The sequence below is a fragment of the Dioscorea cayenensis genome, chromosome 6 (assembly GCF_009730915.1).
Source record: "Dioscorea cayenensis subsp. rotundata cultivar TDr96_F1 chromosome 6, TDr96_F1_v2_PseudoChromosome.rev07_lg8_w22 25.fasta, whole genome shotgun sequence".
Lineage (NCBI taxonomy): Eukaryota > Viridiplantae > Streptophyta > Magnoliopsida > Dioscoreales > Dioscoreaceae > Dioscorea > Dioscorea cayenensis.
The window spans coordinates 18,357,958-18,379,725 of NC_052476.1; the positions used below are offsets into that span (position 1 = coordinate 18,357,958).

The following is a 21,768-nucleotide window of genomic DNA, read 5'->3' on the forward strand; positions in this document are numbered from 1 at the left end:
CCCATTCTCTTTCTTTGTCGGCTCCCTCTCCCTATCGGCCCTTTATCACTCGCCGACTTCCTCCCCTTACAGACCGCCAAGTCTCCACATCTCAACCTTCTTTTCTTTTGATTCCACTCAAAAAAAAATGAAATAAAATCCCTGACTTGCATTATTTTAGCCTTCTGTCACTCACCGACTTTCTCTTCCTCACAGACCACCAAACCTCCACATCTCCCCTTCTTTTCCCTTGATTCTACTAAAAAAAAAAAACCTCAGCATCATCACAGGGCCATTCAAGTCCCAAGAATTCTCTTTTGGTGCATAGTGCTTGGCCGTGATTGATATATATATATATATAATATTCTTCTACCAACCCCACCCATCATCTCCTTTATAATATATATTTAATCATGGTCATTATACTATATTATATATTTATTATGGTCATTACTGTACTCATGTGAAGCTTTGTCTTCAAATGACAAAACATTGATAGTGATTTTAAAAAAACAAAAAAAAATGGATGTTTATGGATCTGTTGTTGCTCATACTGAAGGAATCCACATCCGGGATTCCTCCACAGGAGGGGTCAGTACTCTCGTTGACTCCTGATTTTCTTCTATGCTTCCGCACGTCACTCATACTGCTGTTTCTTCACCACCTCTTCTTCCAACACCTCACTTTACACGGGCTTCTCCTACTTTATTGTCTCCTACAGATCAACAGTTTTTAGCTATGTTTCGGCAGTTCTAGCAGTTCTATATAGCAGACTCTACATCCTCTACTAGACATGCAAGTTCCACTCAGATCACCAGATCTTGACTCTAGTGCTTCTCTTCACATGACCCCTGATGCCACTCATCTGCACTATTCCCATTCACCATCTCAAGTCACCCATGTTTGCACTACTGATGGCACACTTTTCCCTGTTTCCTCTATTTGTCATTTCTCTTCTAGTGATTTCTCAATTCCTTCAGTCTCTCATGTTCCTTGTTTATCCATGAATCTTATATCAGTTAGCCAGCGTACTGATCATGATTGTTAAGTTATCTTTGATCGTACCTCATGTCGTGTGTAGGATCGCAGTGGGATGGTGATTAGAACTGGCCGTTGTCAAAATGGAGTTTATGCATTGGATTCCCTTCGTCTTCCATATTCACTTGAACCTGTTCATCACTGTTATACTGTTGTTCAGTCTCATCATAAGTGCCATCATTGTCTTGGCCACTTATGTCCGTCTCGTATGTCGTCCCTTGTTCGTCATGGCATTTTAGGAGCAGTCTCTCCTTCTTCTGATGTAGTCTATCTTGGATGTAAACTTGGTAAGCAACTCTAACGTCCTTAATTTTTGAGTATATCTCAGAGTACTGCTTCTTTTGAACTTATTCACTTTGATGTTTGGGGTCCTGCTCCCTTTGTCTCTAAAGGTAGTCATCGCTATTATGTTCTTTTTATATATGACTACACTCGATTCACCTGGCTTTATCTTATGCCTCACCGTAGCTAGTTATTGTCTATTTATCGCTCTTTTTCTGATATGATCCACACCCATTTCTCTACCTCTATTAAGACCTTTCGGTCTGACTCTAGCGGTGAGTACACCTCTCACGCCTTTGGTGCCTTTTTGTCTTCTGAAGGCACCTTGCCTTAGTTATCTTACCCTGGGGCTCATCCTTAGAATGGGGTCATTGAATGTAAGCATCGTTACATCTTAGAGACGACACATGCTCTTCTTCTAGATGCTTTTCTTCCCCCTCATTTTTGGGTTGAAGCTGTCAGCACTATTATTTATCTCATTAACCTACAACCATCCTCCCACCTTAATGGTCGTAGTCCAGATGAGTATCTTCATGGGACATCTCCCCACTATGATCATCTTCATGTTTTTGGATGTTGCTGCTTTGTTTTGCTTTCACCTCGAGAAAAAACAAAGCTAACATCCCAGTCTATTTCATGTGTTTTCCTAGGATATAGCCTTGAGCATAAAGGTTATCGTTGTTATGATCCTATCACTCATCGTATTCGTATCTCCCGTGATGTCACGTTTGATGAGTCCACACCTTTCTATGCTTCTCTTTCTTCCACTGAGTCCCCATCTCCCTCTGTCCTTCTGTCCTTCCTTTTTCGTAACCCTTCGGTTGAAAATACTGCTCCTGTGTCTTCCTCTCCTCCATCATTCAACTCTCCTACTGAGTTTCTTTCTCACTCCTCTCTTGACTCATCTCCTCCTTTATCTATTGAGTCTCCTATAGTGTCTTCCCCTCCTTTATCTGTTGAGTCTCCTATAGTGTCTTCCCCTCCTTTATCTGTTGAGTCTCCTACAGTGTCTTTCCCTCCTCCCTCGCTTTCTCTTGCTCACCCACCTGTTCGTTTCACATACCACCATCGGGATCCCGCAGAGCCTCCATCTCAATCGGTCATTTCTAACACCTCTCCTATTATTGATCCAGCTCCTGAGGTACACTCTACTTTACATCCCCGTATCCGTTATGCTTCTGCTAGCACCTGTGTTTCAAATGTCTTTGAGCCAGGTACCTACTAGGAAGCAGTTCGATTACCTGAGTAGTGGACTGCCATGGCAGAGGAGCTTGATGCTTTAACTTGGACTCATACGTGGAATCTTGTTCCCCTTCATCCTCATGCCGTTCCCATCACCTGTCGTTGGATCTACTATGTGAATACTCATTCTGACGGGTCTCTCGAGCGCTATAAAGCGTGTTTGGTTGCTCGTGGCTTTCAGTAGGAGTATGACCGTAACTATGAAGAGACTTTTGCCCCAATAGCCCACATGCATATTGTGCGCACTTTGGTTACTATTGCTGTTGTTCGTGGTTGGGTTCTCTATCAGGTTGATGTGAAGAACGTGTTTCTTCATGGGGACTTGAAGGAGGAGGTTTACATGACTCCTCCCCCCGACCTTCGGGTGCATCTGGGGTCTGTTTGTCATCTTCGTCGTGCTCTTTATGGTCTGAAATAGGCTCCATAGGCCTAGTTTGAGTGATTCAGTACATTAGTTGAGGCTGATGGTTTCACTCCGAGCATACATGACCCGACAGTCTTCATTCACTCTTCCTCTCATGGACAGACCATTCTTCTTCTATATGTCGATGATATGATCCTTACCGGTGATAACTCTGCTTGCATTACCTTTATGAAGCAGAAGTTATGTGAGACTTTCTTGATGACTGATTTAGGTCCGCTTCGTTACTTCATGGTTATCGAGATTACTTCTCATCCTAATGGTTACCGTCTCTCTCAGCAGCGTTATACTCATGACCTACTTGCTTGCTCTGGTTTGACTGATACCCATTTTGCTGCTACACCGATGGAGTTGCATTTGCAGCTTCGTGCCTCTGATGGGATTCCCTTATCTGATGCTTCCCACTATCGACATCTGGTTGGCAGTTTGGTCTACTTAGCCATCACCGATCCAGACATTTCCCTTGCAGTTTACATCCTCAGTTAGTTTGTTGCAGCACCCACTTCTATTCATCATGCTCATCTTATTCGGGTACTGCGATATCTTCGTAGTACTATATCTCGTGGTCTGTTCTACTCACGTAAGTCCACTCTTCAGTTGCAGGCTTATTCTAATGCTACCTGGGCCAGTTGTCCTGATGATCTGGTCTCTATCACTGGTTACTGTATCTTTCTTGGCCTCTTCTCTTGTTGTTTGGAAGACCAAGAAACAACCTACTGTTGCCAAGTCTAGTGTTGAGGCTGAGGTTCATGCATTGGCTTCTACCATAAAGGAGGTGCTTTGGCTGCGTTCGATTTTGCAGGACTTTGGTGTACCCATCACATCTCCTATTCCTATTCACTGTGACAATATTGGAGCCCTTTAGATTGCTGCAGATCCGATCAAGCATGAGCTGACCAAACATATTGGTGCGGATGCACACTTCACATGATTCCATGTACATGCCCAGACTGTGTCACTTCACTGTATTCCTACAGAGGTCCAGGCGGCTGATTTCTTCACCAAGGCGCAAACACGTGATCACCATCTATTCATGTTATCCAAACTCAAGACGCACGATCTACCTTGAATTTGAGGGGGGGGGGTTGTTAGATGTATTGTTGTATGTATGCATATATATGTATGTATAGACATATATGTATACTTATCATGTTCTATATATAGACCCAAAGGGTCACTCATGTAATGTGTTCAAGAAGATAGACTTGTTCCACTTTCTCATTATCTCTTCTACAAACAATATGTATATGATAAAGACTATATATCATCCATCTAAGAAGAAAAAGAAGAAAATAGAATTGAGAATAGAAAAGAATCCAAAACTGATGTAGAAGGTTATTCAAGATAATAAAGATCAAACACCCAATGAAATATTGAAAGAGCTTTAGAAGTTGAAGCAAATTGATTACTGCATGAGAGTTTGTCACTGAACACAGCAACTGCAGATTCTCATGTAGATCGGTTTTCTTGTGCCCTCTACTTGACATCATCTCTCTTTATCTCTCTTTTATCTCCCGCTATGTCTTTCGCTCAAGTTCGCACTCTCTCTGTGGGGGGTGTTCTTATAGGGAATGAGGAGGAGTATTAAAAGCCTATAAGATATCTTGATTGGCATCCATATGAGTTGATTAAATTTGCTCAAAAAGAACAATAACAGATACAGTGAATTACCAAAACTACCACCAAATTGCTTAATCAATGGAATAGTCCAATCAGATAAGCCAATGCTAACATTATTTAATGCCATCAGACATTCTCCTACCCTACTAAACAGCAAGAAGAGCATGAAAAAGAATTAACTTGGTCTCTCCTCTCCTACTTAAGTATGAGGGGGCTGTTAAATTTAAACATTCATTAGATTCTTTGGAATGGGTCCCATAAGCTTTGTTGGTTTCTAGTTGTAAGGATTCCTTCCTTGATTCTCTATTGATAATTGAACATAGGCCTTAAATCTTAAGCTCTTCTCTTATGTTTTTCCAAACTTTTATAACCAAGGCTTATTTTATTCAAGAATATTAAGCCTTTCATTTCATTTAAATCCTTTTCCTTTTAGCACAAAATAATAATAATAATTATATATATACACACGCACACACAATTAAGCAAGGGATTTAAATCTACCCTCAAAACTAAAGAAATTTAAGTGACTATTGCTAATTAAAACATAACAATGGCCGAGGAAATCAAATACAAGGAAGAACAAAGGAATGTACTTAGAGGAGTAAAGATCGGAAGAGCACCTCTAAAAATGAGGTGTGTCTAGAGCTTCAAGTCTTATGGTCTTCGGATTCGCATGCAACAACCTCCAAGGCAGACAAATGGAAAGAGGGAGAGAAACTACTAGCTTCCAAGTGAAGTCGAGATGGAGTGACAACCATGACTAGTGGATAGCAATAAAAAGAGATAGGCTTGATCGTTAATTGTTCACAAGTTAAAGGTGAGTTGGTATTTGACAGGATGAGCAGGATAAACAACATGGCTTACAAGATGAGGCTCGCGAGTTGCATCGAATGGGAGGATTTTTAACAAAGTGCCTGGAATCTTGGCTTTGAAATTTCAAAATATACACATGAAGACAAGGAGTGTGGGATCCACACATGTATAATCAAATGTGGGTATACATCAAAAGAGTTAATTCTCATTCCCACAGGTATTACTTGTTGGAACCCTGATCAAACAATAAACAACTTTACAGAAGAAACCACACTCTGAATCTTCATATATTAGAGAAAAAGTACAAAAGTTGGAGAAAAAAACCACAAAACTCTTTCATTCTAACCTAATTACAGAAAACAGTGAAATACATATATAAAACTCAACTGATGAGTCACACCAAAACATGTCAAACTCTGGCGCCTTGAACTGCTTAACTCAAAACTTGCCTCGAACTTACACTAAATCAATTGATCCTCTAATCTCCTCTGTCTATCATTCTCTTTCATCTAGCTTGCCTCGAACTTGATCCACATCGGAAGATGAACTTCATCTCCACCACTCATTTATTCTTCTCTCAGACCAGCAATAAACTTAACCAGCTTTTAAACACTTGAAGTTACCATTCTACCCTCTATTCACAAAACACTTTAGCATTCAAAGAAACCTAAATAGATACCTCACAATTCCTGAGAACTTCATTTGATCTTCATTCAGCTCCTCCTTTCTTTTTTTCAATCATGAATCAATAATTTTCCTAAGATTGAAGGAGAATAGATAAGTATTTAAAAATTTTCTAAAATAACTCCCTCCAATAGGTCTGCTAAGGTTAAGGGTGAGAGGATCCCAAGATTGGCAAGATGACACCGAAACCTTCGTGCGCCCTCCTTTAACAAGGATCGTTAGATTATCCTTGAGAAACTCATCAAAATCTTCTAAAATATGCTTGAAAGTTGTCTCCATCCTCTCAGATCTCCAGAACTTCGGCCACCCTATCTTATTTAGTAAAAGAATCTCCCCGAATTTAGTTAAACCTAGAGTATTTATAGGATCGAGTCCGCCATGGCCTCACCATGGGTATTGTGATGCCCGTAGTGAGTAAGTTATTACTTAGGCTTCAAGTCGCATCTTGGCATGGCTCTCTAGGCATTATGTGGCTAAATCATGGGTGTGATGGGTTTCCACAATGACTGTTGCGAGGCCGTTGTGGCTCCTATGTTGCTTCTAGTCATTCCACACGACCACAGCTTGATAACAGCAGTGATGAGGTTATAAAACGGCCATGGTGAGATCTCACCACCGCCGTTGTATAACCTCATCACTACTATTCAAGCTCTGATTTAGCAACTGGGCATCTTTTGCTTCAGAACATCCCCCAAATTCTCTTCTTTTTCCCTAAAATAGAAATCAAGGTCATGGTTAACAAAAGAATTAAATTTCGTATTCATTTGGTGCTAAACATATCAATCTCCATGCTAAATGCAGTGTAAATGATATAGAAAATATGAACTTTCTATCACTAATTACAAGATTTGAAAATTTAGATGTGCATATCTTCTGTACCACAAACTTGCTATATCGCCTCCCTTCACAATTACATTTGTCTACTCATTTCTTAAGAATTCTACAGGAAACAAATTGTTGTGTTGCTGCACATTCATCAACACAACACTTGTTTCTGCATTCTCTATTTTGCACCTAGATTTGCTGAAGTTCACATCATACCCACTCTCAATTAATTACCCTACACTGATCAAATTATGTGCCAAAAATGGAACAAATTGAATGCCATGAATTAATTTCATTCCTCCATGAATAGGAGTTAATACAGACCCTCTGCCAAGCACATCCACTTCTTTATCATCTCCCAACCTTACTTTATGTTTCATATTCTCATCCAATTAATAAAACAATTCCTTCTTCCCTATCATGTGATTTGAAGTACCACTATCCAGTAACCAGGTTGAAGAATTGTCACCATCCTCTCCATTGTGCACCATAAACAAACTTCCATAGTCACTTGGACTCTGATCATTAGAAGAGTTGGGCCCTTCATCAAAATTCTTGCCTTGAGACCAACAATATGATTGATAATGACAATATTTTTTACACTTGAAGCACTAAGCATTTTGTAACTCACCTCTTCCATATCTTAGTCCACCAAATTGCCTTTGAGTGCTACTTGCCTTCCAAATTGTCTTGTACTTCCTCTGCTTTACTACTAAGAATTAACTCTAGTATCATACTACTGTCTTGGTTCATTCTGCATAAATTAGCAACATTGCTACCTCTTTGACTATCAAACACTCTGCCTTTTCCTTTACAACTCCTTCCTCTTTCTATGAAGAAATTCCCACCAACACTTGATGCACCTCTCATGAGAAAGGCTTTACCTATATGTTTTTCAGTAAATTGATTAAACCTTGCCTCATGTGCTTGCAAGGAACTACTCAAATCATCAAAAGATAATTTTAAAATATCCCTTACTTCTTCAATTGAAGTGATCACATTCACAAATCTTGAAGATAAACTCCTCATAACCTTTGAAACTACCCCTTCATCTGTTAAATCATATCATGTACCTCTGATCTAATTTACAATAGCCAAAACTCTAATAATATACTAGTGAATTGCTTCTTCTTCTTTCATTTGCAATAGCTCAAATTTCTATCTTAAAGTCTATTTTCTCACAGAGATCATCTTTGATGTACCTTGATATTCATTCTTAATAAGTTCTCATGCTTCTTTAGATGTATTAAACTTTACAATCCTATGGAAATTTGTCTCATCAACAGCCTGTTGGAGTAAAAACAAAGCTTTAGCATCATATTTTTCGCTCTCCATCATCTTGACTTCTGGACCTTCTTTAACTACACCTTCTTCAATAATTTTCCACGAGTTCTGGGATCTAAAGAAAGTCTTCATCCTATGACTCCAATATTCATACCCTTCACAATTGAACACAGGTAAACTTGAGTGAGAGACCTCAGGAGTGGATGAAGAGCTTGAAGCTATTAATTCACTAATTTATTTTTATTGAACAATCCTTTACAAATTCTCACATCACCCAGTCTTCAACTTCTTCACCACACTTAATCTATCTTCACAGCAACAACTTTCACCAATTTCACATAAAAAAACCACACTGCTTCCATACATCACCACCACACAACATAACCTATCAATAGAACTGAAAGCACTCTCTTCTACGTCTCTGATACCACCTAATCAAACAACTAAAAACTTTACAGAAGAAATTACACTCTGAAACTTCATGTATTAGAAGAGAAAATTACAAAAGGTTGAGTGAAAAATCACAAAAACTCTTTCATTCTAACTTAATTATAAAAAACAATAAAATACAATAATATATAAAACTCAACTAATGAGTCACACCAAAACGTGTCAAAAATTTGGCGCCTTGAACTGCTAAACTCAAAACTTGCCTTGAACTTACACTAAATCAATTGATCCTCTAATCTCCTCTATCCATCATTCTCCTTCATCTAGCTTGAGTGAACACAATAGGGATTAGACCTATGCCGAATATGATAAATCAATGGCTAGGTTCGGCTATGTGGGCTAAGTTCAAACGACCAGTGTTTGCATGAGAAGAATGTCAAGTATTTGTACACAGTGATATGCACGTGCATGGCAAATCACACTATCTTGTCTTAGTTACTTTTGAGTTGCTTTTATTATAGTTTTGTGTGTTGTCTGGTTTTGTGTGCAGCTTTAACTTATTATAAGTATGTAGTCTGTCTTTGTATTAGCAAGTGAAAGTCAAGCATTTACAAGTTAAGTTACTTTACATTTTCACTCTTCTTCTTCTTCTCTTCTTCTCCATTTGGACCCTCCAAAACACAAACAAGCACAAGATTTTATTCACTAATAAATAAATAAATAAATAGGACACAAAAGTTTATTCTATTACAACTATTAATCTATTTTTCTAACATGTTTTTTTTGGTTAAAAACACATTAATTAAAACGCTAAAGTAAATGAAGGAAATTTGGTTATCATCTAATTATACTGCAATATTTCCTTATATGTACATAAATAACATTTATTAGAAAAATATTATTAAAAAAAATATCAAAATGATATAATTATATAAACAAGTGATAGCATTTAGCATGAGAAAGATGATGGGTTTAGTTAATGTTGAAAAATTGATACCCACCAACTCCATCGCCATCCTGACAAGCATGTGCTGTTGGGTTAGTATTAGTATCACTCATTGTTGGATTTGAAGCACTGATTTTCAATGAAGGTGAAGCCATTAAGAGCACCACAATAATCCCCATGGCACTCAAACTACTCAACTTCACCATCTTAATCATTGTGCGTGTTTGAGAGAGAGAGAAGAAGAAGAAGAAGAAGAAGAAGAAGATGTGTTTCATGGTTCTTGAGAGTAGCTATTTATAATCCTAAATCTAACTAATAATGTATACCAAAGGGTTATTGCACATAATCATATGTGTTCAAGTTGCTATCAATGGACTAAGGACAAACATGGCGATTAATATTTTTAATATGGGTTAAAATCCAATTAACTTAGACACCCATTTAAGTGAGTAACTTTTATTTGCCAAGGACCGTTTGGTCTAGATATTGGCATTGGGTTATCTACGTAGGGTATTCATGTCTTGTTGAGGAGGTGAGTTCCAACTTTTGTTCAAGCAAAATGAGGGCACAAGTGTTTTAAAGCTTGTGTTTGTGCTCCTAGTGCATACCTGCCTTGGCTTGCCAACATTTATTAAAAAAAACAAAAATCTTATATTCAATATTAAAAATCAGGGTATTTTACTATTTTTCATATATCTCCCTAATTTTTAATTCAATTATAAAAATATTTCTAAATTTTTTTCATAATTACATATAACTCCCCGAAAATTGGAGAGAAAATATTATTGGAATTTTAATTGGTTTCTTTGAATTTTTTCCCCAAAAGTACCCTTTGTTGGGGATTGAATCACACTAATAATAAGCACCCTTTGTTCATGTATACGGTCACATATACGGGTGCATGCTGAGTCCGGATGGCTTTTTGGACATGCTGTGCGGGCACACACCTGACCATATATACTATAGCAAAAATACTGTTCATGTATATGGTTTCCTATACGAGTGCACACCAGTCCACATGCTCTTTTGTCATGAGGCCGTATGCTTGCCCGTATGCTTCACTAGACCATTAAACAAAGCTCCAAAAACACCTCAAACACCCCATAAGTGTTAGAATGGAATACAAAGCAACAAGACGAGCTAACAACATGATTTTAGAATGGAAAACTCATTCAAATTGAGGGGGAAAACCACAGGACTCCTTAGAGTCTATTAAACCTTTAGCTATATTAACAATGGGATACAAGAGGTCTCTCTAGATACAACTATAGGATTATAATCTATACCTCTCTAGACACAAGCTAGAGGTTCACAAGAGGATGAGCATCATCAACACAAGATGGATTCACAAGAGATAAATCAAAGAGAAGATCTAGACCTCACAACCATGAGCATCACAACAAACACCAAAGAAGAGATCAAGAAGGGATCATACCAATAGGTTTGTAGGACAACTTGCAAGGATTCCTATCCACAAATTGCAGCTAGATCAGACTTGACTTCACCAGTGATAGGGACGCAAGTGTACTTGCTGATCGGGAAATAAAGTGTGCATAAGTGTAAAGTGTCGGTCCATGATAAGTAATAAATTATAGTATATTTTTATTAGATTTAGGTTTCATTTCTTAGTTTATCATGCATCTTCCCCCATATTTCTACTTCAATTTCACCCTTTTAGTTCAAGTTACTGCTCTTCATTAGTTTGCATGTAGATAAGTGGAGTTTGGCCCTTATTTGAAATGCGGGTGACCTGTGGTAGCTACCACACCCATGGATCATGATGCAAAAATTTTAAAAACTAAAAACCTATAAGAAGTACAATTCTCATGTGCTAGCTAACATAGCCGTGGATCTTTACCGCCATCGCAACCCTAATTTAACCCTCATTTATATAAAGTTAGAAAAAAAAAATTTAAATCATCTTTTTGGCTAGGAGAACAGGGAGACGATTTCTCTAAGGATTGGAGACCATCTAAAGCAGAAAGAAGACGAAGATCAAGGGAGAGATTCATCGATCTACAAGAACATCACACGTGGAGGACCAAGAATTTCTTCTTTCTTATAGTTTGATTTATTCCGCGTTCAGATCTATGATTGTGATGAACTTTTTAGCTTGTAAATAGAACATGAGCGAGTAGATCTTTTATTCTAGGATTGGGATTACCCCAATGTTTAGATAATTGATGATGTATTGACTTTCATTTTTTTATTAATGTTTATTTTCTTTTGATTCAATTTTATGGTAGTTAATGCTTGTGAATGAGTTGGGCTCCTCATATTTGCATGATATTAGATACCAAAGGAAGGACCAAAAGTTGAACTAAGGTGTTGGAAACTTTAAAATTGAACCTAAAATCCTAGATTATGATTTCTTAAGGATAACTAGATGTCATAGAACATAAAGGATCTAATTAGATTCGATTGCCATGAAAGTAGGACTTGTTCTAAGTTAGATACCTCACTATATTCTAAAAGAAAATAATGAGTATTCTAGGATATTCCACCTTTAAAACAATTAAAATAAATCAAAAAAAATTCAATACTAAGTTTTTTAGTTATCATTGTGGTGAACTTTAATCGTAGAAGCCCTTGAAATCTGAATTAATCATCTAAGCAATTAGTAGCCTTAACTTTGACCATTTTAGTTTTCATTCGTTACTATTTCCATAATTCACATATCTATCAATTCGTCTAAATAACCCTAATTGCAAAAAATTGGTAATTAGCAACAAAGTCCTCGTGGGAACAATATTTAATTTGCTACTTGAACGATCTATGCTCTTGCAATACACATCAAGTTTTTGGCACCATTGCCGAGAATTTTGTTTGTTGATATTGATTAAATTTGCAATTTGGTTAGATTATACATTTTATTTTTATTTTATTTTACTTTTTTTTTCTTTGTAGGAGGTTATTCTTTGTATGTAAAGATCGAGAGGTCTTAATAATCTTGTGGAGTTCAATCCAAAAGTCGAGCAAAGCTTTTGAATTAGAAGACAATATCAGAGAAGGAAGAAAGCTCAAGAATCACAACTCTTAATCATGGAAGACAATAATAGAATTTTGAGGGATTTTACCTCACCAAATGTTTAAGGATTGCACTCAAGCATTACAAAACCCACAGTTGACGCACATAATTTTGAATTAAAGCTAGCCCTACTCTCCAAGGTTCAACAAAATCAGTGTGGAGGCTCACCAACAAAAGATCCCAATATGAATCTTTCAATCGTTTTGGAATACTGCGACGCCCTGAAGCTCAACGTGGTTTCTCCAATTGCAATAAGGTTGAGGCTATTTCCCTTTTCCTTAAAAGACAGAGCCAGTGCATGGTTGCATTCACTTCCTGTAGGATCCATCACAACATGGGATCAATTATCACAAGCCTTCCTAGCCAGATACTTCCCTCCAAGCAAGACGACTCAGCTTAGAAATCAGATTACTAATTTTTCTCAAAAAGAAGGAGAATCTTTATGTGATGCATGGGATATATTCAAAGAATTATTGAGGTTGTGTCCCCATCATGGACTGAATTATAACACCATCACTACATTATATGATGCTTTAGGAGGAGCCTTAATGAACAAGAGTGTGGATGAGGCCTATGATCTATTTAAAAACATATCTCTTAACCGTTATCAATGGTTAAATGAAATAGGTACTCAAAAGAAGGTTCTAGGGAAATATGATGTGGATGCTTTGGACCTCATCGCTGCAAAAGTAGATGCCTTAACTCAAAAATCTGATAGAATAAACATGAATGTAGTTCGAGTTTCTAATGTTTCATGTGAGATATGTGGATGTATTAGGCATAGAGCCACAGAGTGTCAACATGGAAATTTCACCCCTAAAGGCATATCAGTGAAACAAGTTAGCTTCATTAACAATTTCAATTAGGGGGTTCAGGATGATCCTTTCTCAAATACTTATAATCCTGGCTAGCGCAATCATCCAAATCTTTCCTATAAGAATAATCAAGTCAAGTAGGACCAAGGCCTCCTAACCCTCAACAATTCCAGAAATGAAATTTGGAATCATTGCTTGAAACTTTTATGATGACCCAGACTAAGCAAAATGAAGAATTTAGGCAACAAATTTAGATTATGAGTGAATCAATCAAGTAGTTAACATCAAAGGTTGATTTTGTGGCAACTCACAATAAGATGCTAGAGAACAAGATTGCTCAGCAAGCAAAGCACTTCATCAAGACCTCAGGGAATGTTCCTGGGTAAACCAGAGATTAACCCGAATGAGCAATGCAATGCTATGACTCTAAGGAAAGGCACACATTTGGAGGATCCAAAAATGAGGAAGGATATCAATCAAGGCATTGAAATAGAGACAACAGATAAAGCCAAGCCTCCATGTGCTGAAATTGAAGACAAAGAAAAGTCTATGGACAATGAAAATGAAGAACCCAAGTATATAGCACCAAAGCCTTACATGCCACCAATTTCCTTTCTGCAGAGATTGGCTAAAGCTAAGATGGATAAGTAATTCAGAAGATTTTTTGAGGTTTTGAAGAAGTCACACATCAACATACCATTTACAGAGGAATTACAACAAATGCCTTCCTATGCCAAATTGCTCAAAGACATCTTGTCCAACAAAAGAAGACTAGAGGAATACGAGACTGTAGTACTAATTGAGGAGTGTAGTGCTTTCATTCAGAACAAGTTGCCTCCAAAACTTAAAGACCCAGGCAGTTTCTCCATTCTATGTGTTATTGGCACCACAAGTTTCGAATGAGCACTATGCGATCTTGGTGCTAGTGTAAGTCTTATGCCTCTCTGTGTGTGCAAGAAGCTAGAAATGGGTGAACTCAAGCCAACTAAAATCACTTTACAATTGGCAGATTGCTCTATCAAGTATCCGATAGGTATTATTGAGGATGTGCCTATTAAGTTCGGTAAGTTTTTTATTTCAGCAGATTTTATTGTGTTAGAGATGGAGGAGGATTCTCAAATCCCCATCATTTTGGGTAGGCCATTTTTAGCAACAGCAGGTGATATTATAGATGTTAAGAATGGTAAACTTTCTATAACTATTAGTGATGAAAAAGTTGAGTTTGATTTGTCTAACGTTGTGAAAAAAAACTTTTGTTGAGAATTCATGTTGCAGAATCATTAGAAGCCAAACCATTAAAAGCCAAAGCATTGCTTTAGTGATGACGTTGGTGAACATGAAAAATCATTAGAAGCCAAACCTACCATCCATTTGAAAAAGCTAATATTGAAAAGCTGAAGATAGACTCCATGCCCATTATTTCTAAGGAAAAGAAAGCTTCACAGGTAAAACACGAATTTCTTATTTCAAGCCTTAGTGGATGGGTAAGCCCAATTAAAATAATTCCCAAACTAAAAATTCATGGGCTTGATGAGTTAAAACTAAATTCTTATGAGAATGCCAAGATTTACAAAGAGCACACCAAGTGTTGCCATGATATGAAAATTCATCACAAAAAATTTCATGAAGGAGATATAGTAATGATTTTCAATTTTAAGTTGAAACTTTTTCTAGAAAAGCTCAAGTCCAAGTGGTTAGATCCTTTCAAAGTGATCAAAGTTTTTCCTTATGATGTTGCTAAAGTATGGAGTGAAACTACAGGTTCTTTCTCTTGTTAAGGCATACATAGTATCCAACTTATCAAGAGTATCTTCACACTTCTAATAGGGGTAGCTTTTTCTGGTTTCTAAATTTTCTCTTTTCTTTTCATTTTTCAAAACAAATTCTTTCAAATTTGCAAAAATATTTTCAATTTAGCTCCAAGTAGTAAAGTGAACAAAACTAAAAGAAGTCTGACACGATCTAAGTTACTATAATAGAGGAGTTGTATGCTCTAATTAGGTGAATGTGGGATCGAAAATACGCATCTGGCATCATGTCTGTGAAAAAGACACCAGACGATATATCGAAGCACAAATATCATGTTTGTTTCGTGGGTTCTTCAATTCCTAATAGAGGCAAGCCTCTATTATTAATTACCCCAGACAGTATCTTGGGAACCTCCGATTAAGGGCAAAAGTACAAGTAAAAGGCAAGAAAATTTGCAAATTATAAATCTTATTATTTAGCATATATATATACATATATTCATTACATCCTTTATATGTGAACATATAATTTATAAATATATATCACTGTCATTGCCTGTGCCTTGTCACCATGTTGCATGCCTTGTTGCCGCCTTAAATTTTTTTTTTTTTTAGAAATCGCTGCTGCCTCAAAATGAGCCTTCTTGCCATTGTTTTGGAATGAGCAGTATTGTTGGTGCCTCGGAATGATTATTTGTTTTTTGTCATTTCTTCATAATGGGAATTTTAATCATTGACTAACCCATGGTGTTGCTTTGGATCGAAAGAAATGCTGCTCGAATGCTAAGGAATACCAAGCCTGATATATCTGAGCAAGTTTTGACTTTCCATAACAAATAATCATAGTGTAAGACAATTTATCATTGATCAATCACAACATTTATGCCTTGTAAATTACTCTGTAGAGGATCCACTTCTTACTTGTTACTATGTTACTAAATAAGCACCGTCCACTGTTCTATTATGCTTTTACAAAATGGCTATATTTATAAATATATATATATATATATATATATATTATACTTTCCAAATGACAATCAATGTGCAAATGGAAGTGCACAAGTATGTATATGTACATGCATGCATCTCATTATATTTATTCATTTCCATGTGCATAGTGGTCCCAGCCTTTAGGTACGTGAGCATGCATGCATACATTCATCTCATTTTGAAAACTCCACATATATCTCTTGTGTAGTGGGACCCATTTTTTTGGATTCTTCTTTCCTAATGAACCATGTACGTATGCATATATACCATTGCATGCTTCTCATTTTTTTTTTGGAAGAAAAAAACAATAGGTTATGTCATACTGGTCAAAGGGCATTGCTCATTCTCAATACACAACTTTTCACATAACAAAAACAAAAATATATATACAAATATTTACTGTGTTATTTAGCAACAAATTAAGCAAAAGACAAGCAAATTGATCAAGCTTTCACAGATCACAAAATTTCATCATGCTTCATCCATTGGAACTGCCTCAGCTTGATCCTCTTGTGCATCAGCTTTCTTACACTTTTTCTTTTTCCCTCCCCCTTTCTTCTTTGTCTTGGTTCCCAAAGCTAACCATGCCTTTATTTCAGCATCATCATCGATGGTCTTAGTAGACTATAGCTGTTGTAAAGAATGAGAAGTAATCTTGTCTGATCCATTTGGCATCAACAAAACAGTGAACTTAATGTGTGCGACGAGGTCCCTTGGCTTTTCATGTTAAACTGGATATGGCTGTAATAGATCATGATTCACATATTCCACTAGACCAAGATGGGTGCGTTTCTCTTCCAATGCCATTGCGGTAAATGGCATGATTGGAAATTTCTGGCTTGTTTCACTAAAAATAAATCTTGAGGACTTCATTTTCAGGTGATAATTTTAGTCCACTGCTCTTTTTTAAATAGTAGTTTGGCACTCATCCAAAAGCCTTGGCTTTCCTTCACCAGTGCTGGTGACTATTGAATAAACTTCATTTTCCTTGAATTTTGCATCATCAACTCTAGTCTCTGGACTGGCTACACTAAGTACGACTTTGTTACCATCAATAACAAACTGCTTGAGTTGGTGGCTGAGCACCCCCTCAACAATTTTACAGTCATAAGCAGCAGCAACCTTCTGAATAGCTTCAGTGACATCCTTGTTATGCTTGTCAGGCCTGGCAAGCCTCAATGCGATTTTCGTTGTAGTGTTTGCAACTACAATCACATCCGCAGCCCTCCCAGTAACTGGCCCTTCATAAATAACATGAGTGTGAGCCACCACAGTGATGAACCCACTAATATGACACCCCATGTCAATTTTCACAATATCATTCTCCACCAAGATCGTCTCATCAGTAGCAAGCAGCAAGAAGTGGAAGACAATATTGTTAACAGAGATGCATATCGGGAAGGCAACACCCCTCTCAATCTTCTTCTTCACATTCTTGTACACACTTCCAACTTGGTCTCTGATGAAGACATTGCCTTTCTCGCAGAGGTCGACGGCCTTAACTCCAAGCTTGCACTGTGACACTACAAATTGAAGAGCCTTGTTAACAATATCTGCAGCGCTCTTGTATTTGGTGAAAACATCAGGGGAAGAAAGAACAAGCTCCTTCTTCTCCTTATTGGCTTCATCATCCGACATCTCTCAAACCTTGAAGAGGGAATGCAACAAGAATCGAGGCCGAGAGATTAGAAGAGATTTGAAGAAGGATGCAAGTCTAGGGTTTTGGCCTTATAAAGCAAAGAAATGGGAGGCAATGCTAACTGCAACTTCCCGTGTACAACATAAACTATATGAGTGGGCCAATTCTCAAGGCCATCAAATATATGTGCAGTATATATTATTGTAGCTCCTCGTTCCTCGCATTCTTTTGACAAATATTTCAACATGTTGGCTCCAACCATCACATCTAGATCGACTGTAATCTCATCAAGAAGAAGAACCTCAAATGGTTTAAGAAGGCCCATACATATTTGTACCCTTCTCCGCTGACCATCTGATGATTTATACATTCTCCATGATAGATCAATGTCTAAAACTTTAATTAGTCCATCTCTCCTTTGGAGGTCGATGCCAGTGACTCCATAAATCATTTTCTATGCTGAGACATCCTTCTATATGGACACCTCAAAACTAGCAAAGTCAACATCTCTCCTCCACTTTTCACCAAGGTAAGAGAGATCGCCAGAAGAAGTGAGAGCAGTGTCATGAAAAGCAGACCCCCCAAGAACCCTAACCATCTCCAGCCCAACCCTATGATTCCCTCCCAAAGTCTTCAAAATCATCATCTTCCAGGCACCATTGGACCCGACGAGAAGACAATGATTTCTACCACCAAGGGTGAGCGAAAACCCATCGATAAGTTGGGACGACGCCAGTGGTGAGTGGTCATCGATCCCTGGGAAGGTGAAGCTAAGGTCCTTGATGTCCACCATCGTGCTCCTCTCGTCGGCGATCACTCCCCCCATGGCTCTGCCTCCTTACTGAGCTCTAAGATAAGTAGCCCAATGGCCACACAATCCTCCATTGGAGTCCTAATCATACTCCCAAAGACATCACAAACAGCAATGCAGTTGTTAAGCTTACCAAGCTTCAAAACATCCTGCACCATCCTTGCCCATTGTAGCTCTATTACACCATCATCATCACCATCATCACCATCTTCGTCCTTGTATTTAAAGATGACTGCAAGGATCTCATGAGGGAGTAGAGCATCAACGGTAATCTTGGTCTTGCCTTTCTTCACATCCTTAGGGGAAGTTTGAGAAATGATCATTGTCATGCTTCTTGAATGTATCCTTGTAGTTGTTTATGGCGATGGATGCCACACGATTGTATGGCAGGGTGTTCCATTGCATTGAGCTCATGAAAATCTCTGGTAGCTGGAGAACTTTCTAGAGAGGGATGAGAACTTCACGGCAGAGTCGGTCATGGACACAGTAGGCATAGTGGTGCTTCTCGATCTCGGCGTACTCAGGGCTGGACTCTTTGGGAAAGACTCGGTGAGCGATGCTCTCACAGAAAAGGGTTGTGCAATCGAAGCATGAACTGAGAAATGGGCACCATTTGGCAGCGAGATCGATCCTATTGACCTTCTTTTTCTTCAGCTGATCGAGATCGGAGGCCAAGAGCTTGGCTAAGAACTCGAGGATGTAGTCCTGGAGGAACTGATAGGCTAGATCACTAGCGTAGCGGTCCGCGGCTCGGATCGCGAGCTTGATTTTCTTCTCGTGCCTCTACTTGCTGGCCTTCTCGATCTTGATCTTCACTTTGGTGAGCTCGGCGGTGATAATAGCAGTGAGTCAACAAGCGACAGATTAACGGCGGTGGCAGCAAGGACGACAGTGATTTTTTTCCTTTTTTTTAATATGGAGGAAGAGATAACAGTACCTTCATCTTCTTCTTTTTTTTCCCTTCTCTCTGAATCCTCTCTCCCCTTTCTGGTTCGTTTTTCTCCTCCTTTTTAAAAGTTTAACTTTGTTCTTATCCTCAATATTCCAAACCCACCACCCCCCCTAGAATCACAACAAATCAGATAGGATAGGATCCAATTTAAAATTTTAATTAATTTCAATTTTTAAATTTTAAATTTTTTTTAAAATTTAATTAACCCAATTTGCCTCGGGATATGTGTTTGGGTACTTTGGGCTTTGCACTTTCTCAGGTTGCCTCGAGATCTGTTCTTAGGCTATATGAAATTTAGGATCGTCTCGGAATGTGTATTTGGGCTATCCTAAAATTTCATATTGCCTCGAGATATGTGTTCTCAAGGGCAATCTTGTAATTTGTATTTTTAATTGCTCGGGATTTGTATTCCACTCCAAGAAAACCAAATAATTTATTAGGACATTTAAATTTTAATTCTAAATATATCCATTATTAAGATATATTTAAATTTTAATTAAATTGGGATTTGGATTCTATTAGGACACATGTTATATTATTTGTATATAAACAAATTGCCCCTTCCTACTTTTTCTCACGAAATTCTCTTTGGTACGATTGAGTGAGAGAAGTAGGAATCTGAACCGTTTCTTTTGTCATGGCCAATACCTCTAAACCTTTTTAGGATATGGCCCAAAATTGCAATGAGGTCCCCCAAGGTCAAGTATTCATGTGCCACACTCCTATTTTTGATTCTGAAGCCAAACCCGCAATCATATACGAAGGAGAAGAGCAATCAGAGTGGCTGAAGCGCTATCTAAATCGTATGGCTATTACCAAATTATCCACGAACCGCTGGTTTGAGGACGGCTTGACCGACGCAATTTGTCTGAAGCCTGAAAGAGAAATAAAGGATTTGAAGATGTTTGAAACCCTCGAATCTAGAATCACCAATCACCATCCGGAATGGAAGGGTAGGGAGCCTATCCAAAATAGTTTAATTGATCTTCTGTATTATACAAAGTGGGCCAAGTACATGGTCAATAACTACTCCAAGGAATTATCTGAAATAGAGTTGGTGAGCGGGATTGTGGCTTCATTCGGCCACTATAACTTTGACTTGAATTTCTATAAAGCATTAATAAAACTATGGTGTCCCAAAATTAATACCTTCCACTTCTTGCATGGAGAAGTTGGGATTTCATTATGCGATATCAAAGAATTGGGAGGACTTCAAATTACCGGAGATATCTATGATGAAGTCATACCTCCTAATGGCACAATCTGCCGAAGGCATGATCCTGAATTTTTTGTTCTGAGAAATCTTTTTGACATCTTTCAATGGCTCTCAAAACAAAATGCCGACAAAGATGTAGTTTTTGAGGATTGGGTGGAGTTTTTCTGGAAGTCAAGACTTAGTTCCAGGTATAGGTCGGCTTCTAATCCCCCTCCAAAGCCCATTTTCAAAGCAGATTTAGTTGCTTTTATAGCACTTTGGATTTACTTTTTTATTATGCCGAGTAATCGCAAGGTGATTAGACCGGGAGCTTTTATGATGGCATGTAATATTGCGCATGAGAGGAGAGTAGCTTTTGCCCTCGCAGTGCTAGCACTCTTATATGTGGGCTTAAATGCCATGGCCAATCATAGGAGAGGGCCTGGATTTTCTACCACAGTGTTCCTTGTTCACTTCTTGTATGCTTGGGCTGGTTATTATTTCCAGAGCATATATCTTAAGAGGAAAATAGACAATAATACTTCGAGTATCCCTAGGCTATTGAGAATACCAAAGATGTTGCAATTTATGAATCCACTGCAATTCCGTTTGTCAATCTTGTGTATGTGAGAAAATTCATCCGACATGAAGGCAATTTCATATCTCGCCCTTTCTCGTTCATGCATCATAATGACAAGGTAGTGCGAGATTTCAGATACCCGGCTGGGCTTGAAGTATTGAATTCATATACCATGGAATATGTGATGAATCTTTGTTGTAGAGTTCTTCCGCTTCGGTGTGCAAGAGATCTTTTCTCAGAACCTTACAATCCGCACTAATTTGGGCGCCAATTTGGATACGATCATTATACTCCGACGTATATTGATATTCCTAGGAGGGCTTCCTCTCTCAGGATTCTTGCGGGGTACTGGCTTCATCTTTCTCACCAGAAAATGTCTAGCTCATTCTACATCCCTGAGCATGACAGAGAAGGGAGACTTATACTTGTCTATACACAGAAATGGTTGAGGACTGTTGAAGCCTTTTCCCAACAAAACTATTCATC

The 21,768-nt window shown here is 38.0% G+C and overlaps 1 protein-coding gene, 1 non-coding gene and 1 pseudogene across 2 annotated transcripts; all 3 read right to left on the bottom strand.

Moving 5' to 3' along the window:
• Nucleotides 1–7,296: 7,296 nt before the first annotated feature.
• On the bottom strand, nt 7,297–18,570 carry LOC120263213 (ABC transporter I family member 20-like). Its single transcript, XM_039271090.1, is given in 3 exon segments — nt 7,297–7,463; nt 7,582–7,893; nt 17,856–18,570. Coding segments are annotated over 3 exon segments (1,194 nt in total).
• Nucleotides 12,946–13,051, bottom strand: LOC120264079. Its single transcript, XR_005537258.1, has one exon. It is a non-coding gene; the product is annotated as a small nucleolar RNA R71 (small nucleolar RNA).
• LOC120263813 lies at nt 16,546–17,830 on the bottom strand (annotated as a pseudogene).
• Nucleotides 18,571–21,768: the final 3,198 nt, after the last annotated feature.